Here is a 14,606-nt window from a genome sequence, read left to right as displayed (position 1 = left end):
ATTTATTAAAAACAATTATTTACATTAATTAAAAACGAAACATTTTAAATTGTGTATGGCCCAAAATATGCGGGTTTATTAGTAATGTCACATTTGACAGACGTAAACATAACCTAAAACGTGCAGGTGGGTTTCGTATAACTTTGTGTGATAATTATTATGAATAGTCTCGTTTGGTAATTTTGACCGTGTTGTTATGTTCTAATGTAACCATTTTATAAAAAAATAAAACAAATTTTTATTGTAATTTTATTAATGCGTTTCGATAATTAAATTTTAATTTCTTTATACATTAATTGTCTGTTTTTAGTTCTTATGTAAACTATATGCATTATTTTAAACGTATTATATGAAAAATAAAATGCTAAATATTTTATTGCTACAATATTAATATACTAATAACGTAAATATGTATTAAATAAATATTATATATTCAATATTATGTGTTTTTTTTTAAATATCGTTTTATTTTAGTTTAACTGTTTCTCTACATTGTAAAATTAATGAATATGTAGATTTACTGTATTTTTTGCGTCTTATCAATGTTTTTTTATATTAATTTTAATATAAATTTAAAATCAAAATATATTCTTTTCAAACGCATTCACAGCATAAATATATAGCTTTTTTTCATTAAGGTAAAATTCAATTTAGGCAAAAACTTAAAACTATTAGTTTAATTTCATATTTGTTTGAAAAAATATCTGCTTTTAACTCGAGTATAAATAAAAATAATATAAACCATTTAAAATAATCTGCTTTTAATTCAACAAAAAATTAAAATAGAAAACGTCAAGGAAAAAAGGAGAAGTTTTGCTGCATTTGTAGGTAAAATCATTTACCCACTTCACCATGAACATTAAAAAAAAATGTATTTACCTCAGTATTCCTTTGACGTCTTCATGAGTATACAATTAATGCTTAGGATGATTAAAAAAATATTTATTATTTATAGATATGTCGTCTCTATTCACGCGTCAACCGATTGCCACGCTTATGAAGTCGACATCAATATTAGCATCCACAGCTAAATATCGCAATGTCTCCACATTTTTCAGTCCAAATTCTTTGCGAAGATCATCGATGAAGGTACACGAGATTATTCGAAGTTGAGAATTTATATATTGTGTGCTAAGCAATTCTATTGTGTGAAGTGCTTAGAATCTTGAATATTCGCTCAAACATTAAAAAGTTGAATTCGCAACCCGAAACTTTTCATAAGCCCAAAGGCACGTAACGCAAACTTTTTATCGGGACTTTGGCATGTTTGTTTCGCGGAACTTGACCCTGGCGTCGAGGGGCTTTTAACAATTTAACCGAGGGGCATTCAAAATACTCAAAGTTCAGACACGATCGGTTCGACCTTTCGGAGCCCTTATCGCCTGCGCCTAGCAAAAGAGCCAATGTATTTTTCAGATATTCATCAAGCAGTGGTCCCAGAGATCGGTGGCATCATTTATGAACAAGAAATTCGTACGAATGTCTCGGGAGGTGTCCCAGGGTATCGCTGGTGGGAAACCAATCGTCGCTCTCGAGTCGACGATCATTACTCACGGGATGCCGTATCCGCAAAATATCGAAACTGCCCTAGAAGTAGAGCAGATAATAAGAGATAATGTATTTAATATTTTATTATGTTATGGTATAATTCGGTTTATTTTTTTATTGATTCATGCTATGAGAACAGGGGGCCATTCCTGCTACGATTGCGATCATGAAAGGTATCATAAATGTTGGAATGGAATCTGATAACTTAGACTCGTTGGCTGCCAGTGCATCAAAAAAAGATGGACCGATTAAAGTATCCAGGAGAGACTTACCTTACGTCATGAGCAGGAAACTGGACGGCGGTACTACGGTGGCCGGTACCATGATTATTGCTCATGCCATGAAAATTCCCATATTCGTAACGGGAGGCGTAGGTAAGTTAATTTAAGTTAATGTATCGAATGGCATATTCAACTTATTTTCTTATTTGTATATCGCGTGTCTCGTGTTAAACTTTAAAAAGGTTCGGTCCCTTGTCTCGCGTTTTCCTCAACCCTTATCAAGAATACGGGTCGAAATAAATAGGTCACTTCGTTAAACCTAAGATGCGACGCCCAAGAACGGGGTGAATGCACATCAGGTTAACAATCTTTCAAAGATTCTCGGAAAAATCCACGCCCTGTCGTTCTGGCACGTTCGAGATAAATGGGGAAAGATTAATTACGACTTTCGTTCTCTTTACTTTAGGAGTAAGTAGCATTTTTTCTGTGCTCTAATTTAGAATAGAAAGAAACGTTATAGATGGACTAAATCAAATTAGGGAAGTTTTTATCGTTCGCTGGATGTATGTTGTTAATCTCATTTAGGTAATCGATCTAAATTAACTATAAAAATATGCGTTTCAACAAAATTAAATAGTACTTTTTTGGCACTCCTTTTGTGCTACTTTCACAATTTTATTTTGAAACATTACAATTTCGACCGCGTATAAATAAAATAATTTATAGATTTAGTGAAAATGAGAGAAATATAAATGAAAAATTGATCCATGTTTAGTTTTGTATAATTTATAATTATTCATAGATTTACGTATTTATAGTAAACATGATTTTGGTGTTAGTTTTTTGGCAATTTATAATTTACAGACTTATTATTTTTTTCGCAGATCACACATACCACAAATACTCTTATTAGTTATATTTATGTTAGCTGTGTATGTGTAGGCCAATTCAAAACTGTCAATCCATTTGATGCAAATTAATCTTTGATTTATCGCGAATAGGGATTGGAAATATACCACCATTGCTCATATTCAATATTATCGATAAAGAGAAAAAAATAGTTAATTTAAATTTAAATGGGTTACTTTATTTTATTTACTATTTTACTCGGTTTCTGGATTTTAACAGAATACAAATATTAAATTATATTTATTTAATCCAACGGTTATTTTATTTTACTTTGAAGTTTTTTTTACAATGTGTTATGTTTATTTTGTGTATATAAATTTGGTATACAGTATCATTTTTATACGTATTTATTAGGTATTTATATAATATTCTTAAAGCAAACCCGTAGGGAAAAATATTATCTTAAATCCCACACTAGAAGCAAGAATTGTTTTTAAATTTTGGTAAACAAGTTGTTTTCCGCGATCTTTTTCATCGCAAAATATTTTTATTTACCTTTATATAACTTTTTGAAGGTCTTTTGTAGCGTGTTGCATTGTATATATTTCCTTTAACTTTTTGTTTTATCGTGGGAAGAAGTTTTTTGTATCGAAAGTGAACCTGAAATCGTAGGTATGTTTTTTGATAAATTCATAACAGTATTTTATTAAATATATTATATAAACCTGGTTTTTATAAATTTGCATAACATCAGAACATATACTTCGACTTTCTTTTATAAACAATAATAAATTAATTTTTATACGATAATATATGAAATATAGGAGTTTTACATAATATGAATAACATGTTTTTTTGCAACTTTTACTAGTTAAAATTAGATAGCATTATGTTATAAATTAAATTCAAGCTAAGTAAATTCAAATCAATAATGCCCTTTTTGATACAATATGTATCACAGTATTACCAGTAATACCTAGAGTATATGGAATTATTTATTTAAATACACGTAAAAGGAATTACAGCTTTACGTTAATGCATCATGTACAGAAAAAATGTATACATACAAAAATGCGTCAATTAGCTGCAAGTACCTGAATGAGAACAAATCAATACTATTCGACAGATGGTTAAAAAGTCGGATAGCTGTGTTTATTTGGGAGCTAATCAACATTAATGTTCCTGTATAGTGCATACTAATAATCCTTCAGAACTTAAGCGCAGAACTTGAGGGCACATAAAAAGAATCTCTGGACTGTGTATATCCCACATCGAACATATTTTTTATGGAAAAAAAATTGAGACTTAATAAACTTTTTCAAAGCAATTTGCATATATCGAGATTTTTGCAAAAAACAGCTAATTCGTTACTATTAATGTCGATACATGAAAACTATGCTGTTGATAAATCAAATATCCTTCGATTTGGTCGGAGGCATACTTATGAATTATGACAATGAATTCTTTGACTAGTGTTAATAAGATTATCACCGGCCTAAAATTCTTTATCATAGACTTGTTTTCCATTTTTATGTATGGTAGTTACTTTCATAATTTTCCATACATTCGTAATTTTTGCTTGTTGATGAGACTGGTCTTCTGGAATGATGTTTGTTTTCAACAGTTTTTGACTTTTTGAAAGCTTTTTGCGCGTTGGTTTGAAATCTTAGATGCATATCTAAGATCTCAAACATAATGTATATGACGAAAGATAATCCTTATCAATTGAAAAAAATACAAGGAAACAGCAGTTATACGATGTAATAAATGCTATTTAGTATATAACATGTATAGTATATAAAGAAGAAGGATCGTCAATTGTAATCCCGAAATCAAATAATATAATATCTTTATTTGACTAAATCTATACATACGTGGATTCCTTAGTTTATTTTTTAAAATTTTCTCTTCTAGCTTTCCACCCTATACTATTTCCATCCCTTTTAAAACTAAACTACTGATTTTGTTATTTATTTGCGTTCGTCGTCGGTTCATTTATATATAGTAGTTTGTTCTAAAACACTGCGGACAATTCGCGGATCGTGCATCGAATTATCATGAATATAATTACACATTTTGGCGAAAATTCACGACCAGTTTGTATCGTAATTTATTGTGTGTGTCGTATTGCGTTTTCGTCCGCATCACGCGCCCGTTTACAATGGAACGTACATAAGCGACTGTCATGCTCGTCTCTCTCAATTTCTCATTTCTCTATTGTGTGCCCGTCTCAGGGGGCGTCCACAGGGGGGGACAAGACACCATGGACGTGTCAGCAGATTTGGTCGAACTTGGAAAAACTCCAATCTGCGTGGTATCCAGCGGAGTCAAATCGATACTCGATATCGGGAGGACCCTCGAGTTTCTGGTGAGTGAAATTGTATTATATTATACATACATTACGAACCTGCGAGACGAATGAAAATTTGCATCGGATGCGGCGAAGTTTTTGGCAGAACGCTATTTTGGCGTTTCTCCTTGAATTTTCACCGAGAAGAAAATTGGCTTCTTTTAAATGCGCTACCGCTTTAATGCTCTGGCCCCTTCAGGCGCTGGGTCAAGTGGGAAAATGCCTATGGGAGTAGAAATTTAATTTGAAAATGTATACGTTCTTGGTATGAGAGTTTTTTTAGTGAAAATTAAGAAACGTGTAATATTCGAGGGGACGACAAAAACTGCGGATTGAAGGTAACGAAGTGAATTTAGGGACTGAGGGCCCAATCTGTTACACAAGTTGAGATAATTTACTTAAATACTCATTATTTATTTGTATGAATATACAAAAGAATTTTGAATAAATATGGGTGCGATTTAACAGTGAATTATTTTAAGGGGTATGTGCATTTAAATAAATACTTTGTTCCATAAAACGAATTGCAATAGAATAATACAAATGAGACCCAATGCTGCTTTACTTTGGTCGTTGGCTATACCAATGCTAATATAGCACAGCTTATTTATTTTAATGTACACTACAAAGAAAATGTTGTTCAATCTTTTTTATTTAATGCACAATTTTTATTGTTATATTGCACAAACAATTCGTTTTATGTAACATTTATTTTATATATTGTACATTTAATTTGTCAATAAATATGATAGTGAATTTTTGAGTAATCATCAATTCAGTAATTTTTAACTTAATTAGTAAATCAATAAAAATTACCTAATATTGGTTTAATTTTCCTGTAGCATCATTAAATAATGATCAATTATTTTCGTAGTGTTTTTTTTTCTAATAAATATTTAATCGTTAGAAAGGATTTGAATATATTTTTTTGTATTGTTTTTGTTTTATAAATAGCTTCAATTGTTCGCGATAAATTAAGTAATTTATTATGTCAATATATTATATGTCAGTTGTTAATATTTGTGAAGAATAATCTGTTTTTATATTTAAATATATTATCTCAAATATTTAAATAATCTAGTTTAGTAGCAGCGGAGATGGTAGTTGAGATTTTAAACGTTTTACAACGAGAGACGTGTATTTAAACTTTGATGAGACTTTTAAATTTCCCCTTTATCATTTTGACGGTAAATGGCGAAATTTTGTTGTTGTGTAAAAATTTTAATTTGAAAGTGAACGTACATTAAAATAAGCTAATTCCCAATGGTCTAATCTGTGTCAGTATTATGTATGGGAAAGTCATCGTTATTTTATTTATGATATATTGTTATGTCTTCTGTGTTTTATTATTTTATTAAATTATTTATATTTTATGTACATATATTTATGTTTGTATGCACTGCGTTACATTTAATATTAGTGCTGGTTAATATACAATTATTATTTGAATGTAATAAAATAATAAATTTCAATTGTAATCTATTATATAAATAGTTTCCATAAGTGCACTATACTGAAGTATAGTCAGTTTAAGTGCGAGTTATCAACCGTAACAATGCGCTGCGATCAACCTCTTGAACCGCAAGTTTTATTATTTTATAATGCCCTATAAAGCCATAAAAGCTACAGCAATATAAATAAATCACAAAATTTCTGTAAATATTTTATATTTTTATAATAGAAAAGTTTGTACAGCATATGTATAGGCTGCCTTTAATTCTACATTCTCCTACAATATAAGTTACACAAAGCTCGAAAATACCCAAAGGAATTTAATTATTCGAAACTTGTTTACCCTCGTTATATCCATACAAATTGTATGTATGTACACGTGTACGCAAAATTGAACTCGATTAGCATTTATATAAGTTTTCATGAGTCATACGTTTTTTTATCCATTTAAAATAAAGGAGACCCAAGGAGTATGCGTCGCTACGTACGGAGAAACGAATGACTTTCCAGCGTTTTACACTAGAAGATCCGGATTCAAATCTCCATGCTGGGTAAATTCAATCCGAGACGTCGCCCTGATGGTCAAAGCTACTATCGATTTAGAATTGCAGTCGGGTCTTTTGATTGCAGTGCCAGTGCCGAAGGAATTTTCGATGGACGGTTGGTTTTCAATTATTGGATGGATACTAAAGTGCTTTTCTACTATTTATTTAAATATTTTTGTGTACAGAAACTTTAATGGAAGATGCCATAAAAAAAGCTATTGAGAAGGCAGAAGGCATGGGTGCAAAAGGAAAGGAATTGACTCCTTCAATATTATCAGCAGTCGCTGAGATAACCAAAGGAGTTTCATTACAGACCAGTATCCTTTTAACAGTGCTCGGATTTTTCCAGACAGGATTATTCCGGACACGAATTTTGTGGACAGGAACTTTTCGGACTCTGGTTATTCCGGACATAGATTATTCTAGACAAAAAAATATTTTTATTATTATATTAACAGCTTAACGCCCGTGGACTCGTTTACGAGTCTTGAAAGAACAATATTTAGTGGCCTAGGATTCTGATATGGGTCATGCGTTTTCTTTCATTTAAAAAATACTGGGATCAAGTTTGCCTCTAAATAATAATGAGAGATGGTAGTATGTATACTCTTTCTACATAATATCAAATAAAAAATGAATTAAATTTTACTATAATTTTTGTAAAAATATTCGTTTTATCCCTATCGCCTATTTGAGTCACGTGATTTTTTTTATGAAATGTATGAACCATAATTATTTATTTTATCTAAAAAATATTATTTTATGTTATTTTATGAAATTAATCAATCCAATGTTTTGATTGGATTGATTTATTAAATCGAAACATCTTCATTTATTTTAATTTAAGTTGTTTGCTACATTAAACTCGATAGCTAAAAATTCAAAAATCAAAATGTTTACTTTCGTTTTTTCAAAGAAAATATTAAAAATATTTTTTATCTGGAATAATCAATGTCCGAAATAATAAGAGTGCGTAAAAATTCTGTCCGGAAAGTTCCTGTCCGCAAAAATCTGTCAGCGAAATTCGTGTTTGGAAAAATTACCGAACCTTAGTTAACTGCGGAATTTAGTTGTAAAAATCCCTTATTTTTTTATAAAAAAACATTTTATTGGTAATAGAAATGGACTATACCACTAAATGATATTTGTATTATTTATTACTAAAATTTGTAGTTTTTGTAGTAAATAGTAATTTAGCCAACCGCAGTGAAACAAAGTTTTTGATTGACGTGTATACCAGGTGCGTACCGTGAGATGCTTTCCCTTTTGTTCGCAAGTGAGTGAGAGATAAGGGCGTGTGTTACATGCGTTCCGCACGCCCTTATCTCTCACTCACTCTCGTCACTTAGCACGCGATCGTGCGAAAGGGAAAATATCTCACAGTACGCGCCTGGTGTATACACGTCTAACGCAGTTAACAAATTAAATATGAATCAGACTTAAAATTATAAAATATATATTCTTAACCATGCATCAGATATGGCTTTGATTAAAAATAATGCTAAAATTGGAGCTCGATTGGCTGTAGAGTTAAATCAGCTACGATCTTCGAATCCAACCGACGCTAAAGTTTTCATCGACTCGAGTTCTAAGGCGAAAGCTTCTCCAGTTGTCATCGGCGGTTCAAATGCAGATTCTACGATAAAGATATTAGAGTCGGAAATAAAGGTCAGTGATAAGTAGTTTTTTTTATAATTAATATAAGTTTTATTATCTTCATTTTTGATTTATAATGTTCGATCAACTTGTATGATATATAATATAATATGTTTAAGCTATAATACAACATATGTACACACATACATGTTTTTTCTTCATATTACATTCTGTATACAATAATACGATATACTAGATTTATTGTTTTTATTTTTTATGTATTTTTTAAACATTTTTTTCTTTATACATTCATAAGCGAAACCTTAGCGCTCGATTATTTTACCAATTAAAACGCCCTTTTTATTTTTTTTGAATATACATGTATATAAATTTATAATAAATACGTACGTACGTATCGTTTACACTGTAATATACGAACATAAATCACTAAATATAAGTTAATATAATAATATGTATGAATAATTTTAATGAATGAAAAAACGATATAATTACGCATACGAGCTATATAATAATATGTATGTATATGTGCATTTTTTTTACATAATATGTAATATAAGAACGATTTCGCATCGAGATGATTCTTTGGTCGTAGCGATCGAAACGTAAACGCGTAACGTCAACAAGACTAATAAAACGATAAAGGTGTCGTATGTATTTTACGCTATGTAATTCGATAAACCTACAATTTAAAGCTTTCGAATCGGGTATATACACACTTATGCGTATAGAGTTATTATGCGTATAAGTGTGTACGTATGTTTCGTACGGGTCCATTGTAAAGTTCTCGCGCAGTTTGAAACTTCGATAACCTCCGTTACGGAGGAGTTGAAAAAATATGTATGTATATATATACAAAGTACTTATTCAAGTTGTGGGTACTGAGTGTGATGTGAATTGAAAAGTTACACGTTTGAGATGTGCATCAGTCGAGATTTGCGGTAAGGCATTTTCCAAACTAATAACATGGAAAAACCTCGTCTGAAACGTGTCTAGTAATACAGAGTAGTTAAGTGCATCGTTGTAGATATAAACGCTTTCGTTATACAATTTTGAACACGATTTTATTATGAATAATATCAGTTTGAATGAACTTGAATAATAGACGATAGTTTAGAGAAGCTCGCGCGAGTACGCGACAATGAGCCCGCATCGTATGTGTATATAAATATGTTATATTTACGTTTAAGTATAGAACGGACGTCGGAGCGGGGAATCGTCCGTCTTTAACCTACTGTCGCCTAGTCTAGACGACTAGTGAAAACTGACGGATGCTCACGCGCGTCAGGCACTAATTGAACGTGATAAGCTCGTTTCGCTCTAGCGGGCGCTACGTTCGAGCCGGGGCACCCGCCAGCGCCGGCCGAACAGCTGCTCCAGGTAGTATGATAGTCAGATGGAGGTGTTGGCTGGAGGCGGTCCTCCTTGGCGGCCCCTGGACCCCGCCGGCGGTAGCTCGCGCATCTCCATGGCGTCGTCGGGCAGCAACGCGCATCCGCTGGTCGCGTCCGAGTCTCCCAGAAGAGCTTCGCGCTCGCCACCACGCACCGTGCCGTTGGCGCTGACGGAAGGCGGTGCCGCTCCCGCCTCCGCTCCCGCCGCCGCGCTCAGCTCGTTCTGCAGCATTTTGATCTTCTGGATCATCTCCCGGATCTCGTAGCGCAGGATGCCCAAGAAGCACAGCTTGAGGAACGCTATCACGCAGTAGCCGAGCACGAACAGCACGTCGGCGGTGTGCCGCACCCACGCTAGCAGGCGCTCGTCGCACGGCGAGCACGGTGGAGGTGCGTGTCCTCCACAACAGCTCGGTGGCCAGGGCGACACCGAGCTGAGGTTGGCCGAGCCGGGCGGGTGCCACGGATGCCAGGGGTCGCCAGGACGTCCACCCTGTACGCCGCAGCAACGCGATTCTCTTTGCAGCCGATCCCAGAGCGCGGTGAACTCCGGCTCCGCTCCATAGTCTCGAGAGAAGCGGGCGCGAAGTCCCGGCTTCAGCTCTCGGCACAGCTGCTCGAGTCGGAACACCCAGAAGACGCCAACCGCCACGTCCCCCAGAAGAAGTGCCAGCATCATCAGCCAGTAGGCGTTGAGCAAGCGCTCGCTCAACCGCAGGGCTCCGGCGCACCCGACTGCTTGCAGAAAACCAGCTTGCGCGAGCAGCGCCGCTCCAGCGCACAGAAGACTCGGCTGGTGCAGGGCGAACCCGGGCACCAGCCTCCGTCGGTAGTCGGCCACGAGCGTGCGGCCCGCGACCGCGCAGAACACTAGCACGGCGAGCAGCAGCGCGCCGTTGCACGTATAGATCCAAAGCCGGTAATAGCGCATGGCCTTGGCGGCGTTGCAGTCGGCCAGCAGCGCGCCGACGTCGGCGGGGCCGCATGCCTTGGACGCCTTCGAGGCCCAACGGGCCGGGGTGCCGCTGGAGCGGGCGGGCCGCACCAGCATCACCGTCATCACACCGCAGCGCCACCCCGACACACTGCCGCCGCCCGACCTCGACGCTCAACCGCCGCACATCGCTCCAAATATGTTTTTTCGTTCCGCGAGGCTACTTCTGGCACGAACGGCAGATCTGAAAAATAAAAAATACGAGGTTAATGATTTTCCAACGATTTGGCGTCAAATGTGAGCACGTCTCCCCAATGCCTTTTGATGGCCTTTATACATTGCGATTCAATTCGAGTTTCCTATGCTAGCAGCACTGCAAATCGGACAGCTGTCAATAATCACGCGTATTCAAAGTGTCAAATGTTAGTTTGCAACAACACATTTACGAAATAGATCACTTAACCACCGCTCAACGCGTTAAATATGTTCAATTGTTCTACATAAATAACAATTCTGTATCAATTTACGGGAAGATAATGGTTAATTTTATTGTCCTAAGCGAAGAATTTGCAACGTAGTAACAACATATTAAAAATACTGGAAGTGTTCGAGATAGGATAAGGCCTGTGTAGCATTTTAGTCGAGAATATTGCTGCTGTAAGTGAAAGTGTGGCCTAAGACCCTGAATTTTCGATTCAGTTTTTCGCTTTTTTTATTTATTAAAATTAAAACAATTTTTGGCCTGGCAAGTTCATTATCCCATACGAACTAAACTACCTCTCCGTATGTGCACGAGAAAATATTAACATATCGATGCACCGTATTGAGCAGTTGGTCTGCCATTACCAGAGAAGAGTTGGCAAGTGCTCCAATACTAGCCATTACAGGCAAGAACAGAGGACGCCCTCCGGAGCTCACATTTATAACTAAGGATTGTCAACTATACAGCTGAGCAAATTACAAAAGTTTTAAATTACATATACTTCTGCGTATTATGAATATACCACAGTGCTTCTAAAAGTACTGGAAAACAGTAATTCCGTCAAATATAAATACCGAAGGAATTTATGCTGTACTTTTTCGAGCCGAAATTTATAGCGTGGTCTTATTACGTTGGGAACGCATATAATGGAGTCAGCTTATAGTATGCTGCAGGCTAGAGGATCATCATAGCGTGCAATTCTCAAGATGAAACCGAGAATTTTTTTCAATATACTGTGTCTTACAGTACTTTCTAACTTCACACTAAGGTGCAAGTAAAGTGAATTTCCAGTACTACTATTTAAGAATGAAACTGTAAAATTTCATGACACTGAAAGGCAATCAGTGATTATAAGTCCACTTCCATAAAGAACTGAAATTCTTTTGCAGATCCAGGGAAATCGACTACACTCTCTTGAACATTTTCAAATCATCTGCATATAATAAAAAAATTGAGTGATTTATTCTCGTCTTAATGTCATTAATGGAAAATAGAGATAGCAATGCACTCAAGACTTGATGAATACATAAATTATTTCATAAGAAAACACCATGAGCAGAAGCAACATCAACCATATGATACAATAATGTCCTGTCCGTACAATAAAACAAGTAAACGGTTGAGATTTGATGGCTGAACTCAAGCGTTGATGTCCTGATCGCGACGGCTAACAGTAAGAGACGCAATCGTGACTCTACGCACTAAATATCTCGCAACTTTAAAGTCAGCGAGACGTTAGAGATAATCAGTAGCTTCGCAATGATAATCCGTCTGAGGCTGTCACTCAATGTAACATAAGAAAAAGGTCGGAAATAGCATCAGTCTGCGCAAAAACTTGACGCAAAAAGTTGATCGAGTAAGGATCGCAATTACCCATACTCTTGGATTGGTGGATTGTGACACCTATTGATCGCAAGTTTTAATAATAATTTATAACTAATAAAATATATACTGATTTTATTTCAGTCTGGTTTTGCATTATAGTTGTTAATTGAGTTTACCCCGTTGTAACGCATTGGGCTAATAATAAATATATGTAACTAGAAGATGTTGTGACACTCAAAAACAAATAAATTAAAAAATGTGACACTCAAAAATGAATATTGAAAAATAATGCGGTATCTAGCGATATTCACTCTTTGAAGAACATCTTAGTTAGAGCATCAATATCCGAGAATAATGCTAAGAGAGTTTTTCCGCCTTTGGCGTAGTCCACGAAGTGGCTGTGAAGTATTTTCCTTTGTGATCTTTATTACAATAAATATATTACTTTCTTCTTCTTTAACAAATGTTTATACAATGGGTTTATATAAAATAATACGATAATAATATGATATTAAAGGTTATGTATAATACAAGTGATTATGATTGCATAGCGTATAATCTGAAACTACGCTAGATAGCATAAAATGGATTCTGAAAACGCGGTTTAAATATTATTATTGATTAAAGAAAATAAAACAAATAATTATTGTATTAAATAATACATTTTTTATGTGCAACATCATGTAATATAAACTACTCTTAATTGTCAATTAATATTAGTTTCATAATAAAGTTTATGTCATGGTATTTATATTTGAATTTCCCAGAATAGTTTGAGGTATGATCGTTAATCGACTCGAAATTAATAAGTGTCGTTAATGACGATACTGAAGTAAAATAATAAATACGAGGGATATTTCGAAAATAGAAGCGATTTTTTAACTCGGATTACCTATGGCAGAATTTACTAGATTTCACTTGTAGTAACGTGGTGTTTAAAATATCCATGTTAATAGATAATTATGTTAAGTGATCTGTTTATTACATTGGCGTGAAGAAATTGCTATTGAAATTTCTAACCAATTTGTTTCTGTTTACGACAGTGACGTAATTAATTATTATACCACATATGGTAAAATTGTATCGTGAATTTGAAGTAACAAGAAGTTACGATTAAATAAAGAAACAATTCATTGAAGAATTGTTTCAAAAATTAAAGAAAAAAATGTTTTTTTTTTGCGTTTCTGAAAGATTTGCAAGCAGCTAATTAAAATGTTTTTTTTTTAAATTTTTACTTTCCGAATATCCCTCGTACCTAATAAAGAGAAACTGACGCTTCATCTGAGAATGTTCGTGGGTTCGTGAGAGATTAGGGAGACATTATTGGGCAAAAACGAGCCATGATAAAAATTTTATGCGTTTTCGCGTAATTGCCTTAAAACTGATTACTCGGCCGTAAAAAACGTGCTTTGAAATAAGATTATGACTCTACGTCTATTAGTATCTAAGCGATAGATAGTTTAAGCGAAAAATTCTATTTCATTTATTTTAATGAAGTCTACATGTTCAATTCTTCTAAATAGTGTGCCTTTCGACGTTCACTGAACTCGCGATTAATCCGCGTCCGAGCTTGTATCTTTACGAATCGATCTTCTTTAGGCGGATTTGCGAAAACAAAATAGCTAGAAGCTGAGCTTTTATATTTTTATATATTGCTAATGAAACAGTTTTAGTTTAAATTTATTTGTGTGTGAATTATCGTAATGATTAGCAGAGTCGATAACCACGCCTCTTTGAATATCTTCGTATTTGCGTCACGATACGACAAAGGGTTCGGAATTGCGTCGCTAATATTCTACAAATTTTTCGTATTGATTATATACATATATTCGATATGGATGTTGACACAATACGCGGAATCGTTCGCGAAATTATTATGTAACACCTCAGAT

The 14,606-nt window shown here is 34.5% G+C and overlaps 2 protein-coding genes across 8 annotated transcripts in view; one reads left to right on the top strand and one right to left on the bottom strand.

The window, feature by feature from the left end:
• The first annotated feature begins 77 nt into the window (after positions 1-77).
• The window catches only part of LOC148230892 (uncharacterized), a 54,275-nt gene continuing 39,746 nt past the window's right edge, over positions 78-14,606 (top strand). Inside the window, exons 1-8 of the mRNA XM_088193829.1 lie at positions 78-126; positions 956-1,089; positions 1,417-1,617; positions 1,688-1,922; positions 4,853-4,986; positions 6,879-7,080; positions 7,151-7,282; positions 8,443-8,633. Coding sequence (XP_088049955.1) covers positions 958-1,089; positions 1,417-1,617; positions 1,688-1,922; positions 4,853-4,986; positions 6,879-7,080; positions 7,151-7,282; positions 8,443-8,633 — 1,227 coding nt within the window. The 5' untranslated portion in view covers positions 78-126; positions 956-957. The remainder of the gene's footprint in view (positions 127-955; positions 1,090-1,416; positions 1,618-1,687; positions 1,923-4,852; positions 4,987-6,878; positions 7,081-7,150; positions 7,283-8,442; positions 8,634-14,606) is intronic.
• LOC148230891 (uncharacterized) overlaps positions 8,649-14,606 on the bottom strand; it is a 155,579-nt gene continuing 149,621 nt past the window's right edge. For all 7 annotated transcript variants that reach the window (XM_088193837.1, XM_088193836.1, XM_088193835.1 and 4 more), the window contains one exon: positions 8,649-11,151. In XM_088193837.1, coding sequence (XP_088049963.1) covers positions 9,972-11,033 — 1,062 coding nt within the window. In that variant the 5' untranslated portion in view covers positions 11,034-11,151 and the 3' untranslated portion in view covers positions 8,649-9,971. The remainder of the gene's footprint in view (positions 11,152-14,606) is intronic.

This window comes from Plectrocnemia conspersa, unplaced genomic scaffold, assembly GCF_051122295.1.
Source record: "Plectrocnemia conspersa isolate PC_06_02 unplaced genomic scaffold, ASM5112229v1 ptg000010l, whole genome shotgun sequence".
Lineage (NCBI taxonomy): Eukaryota > Metazoa > Arthropoda > Insecta > Trichoptera > Polycentropodidae > Plectrocnemia > Plectrocnemia conspersa.
This window is presented reverse-complemented; position numbering and strand designations above follow the sequence as displayed.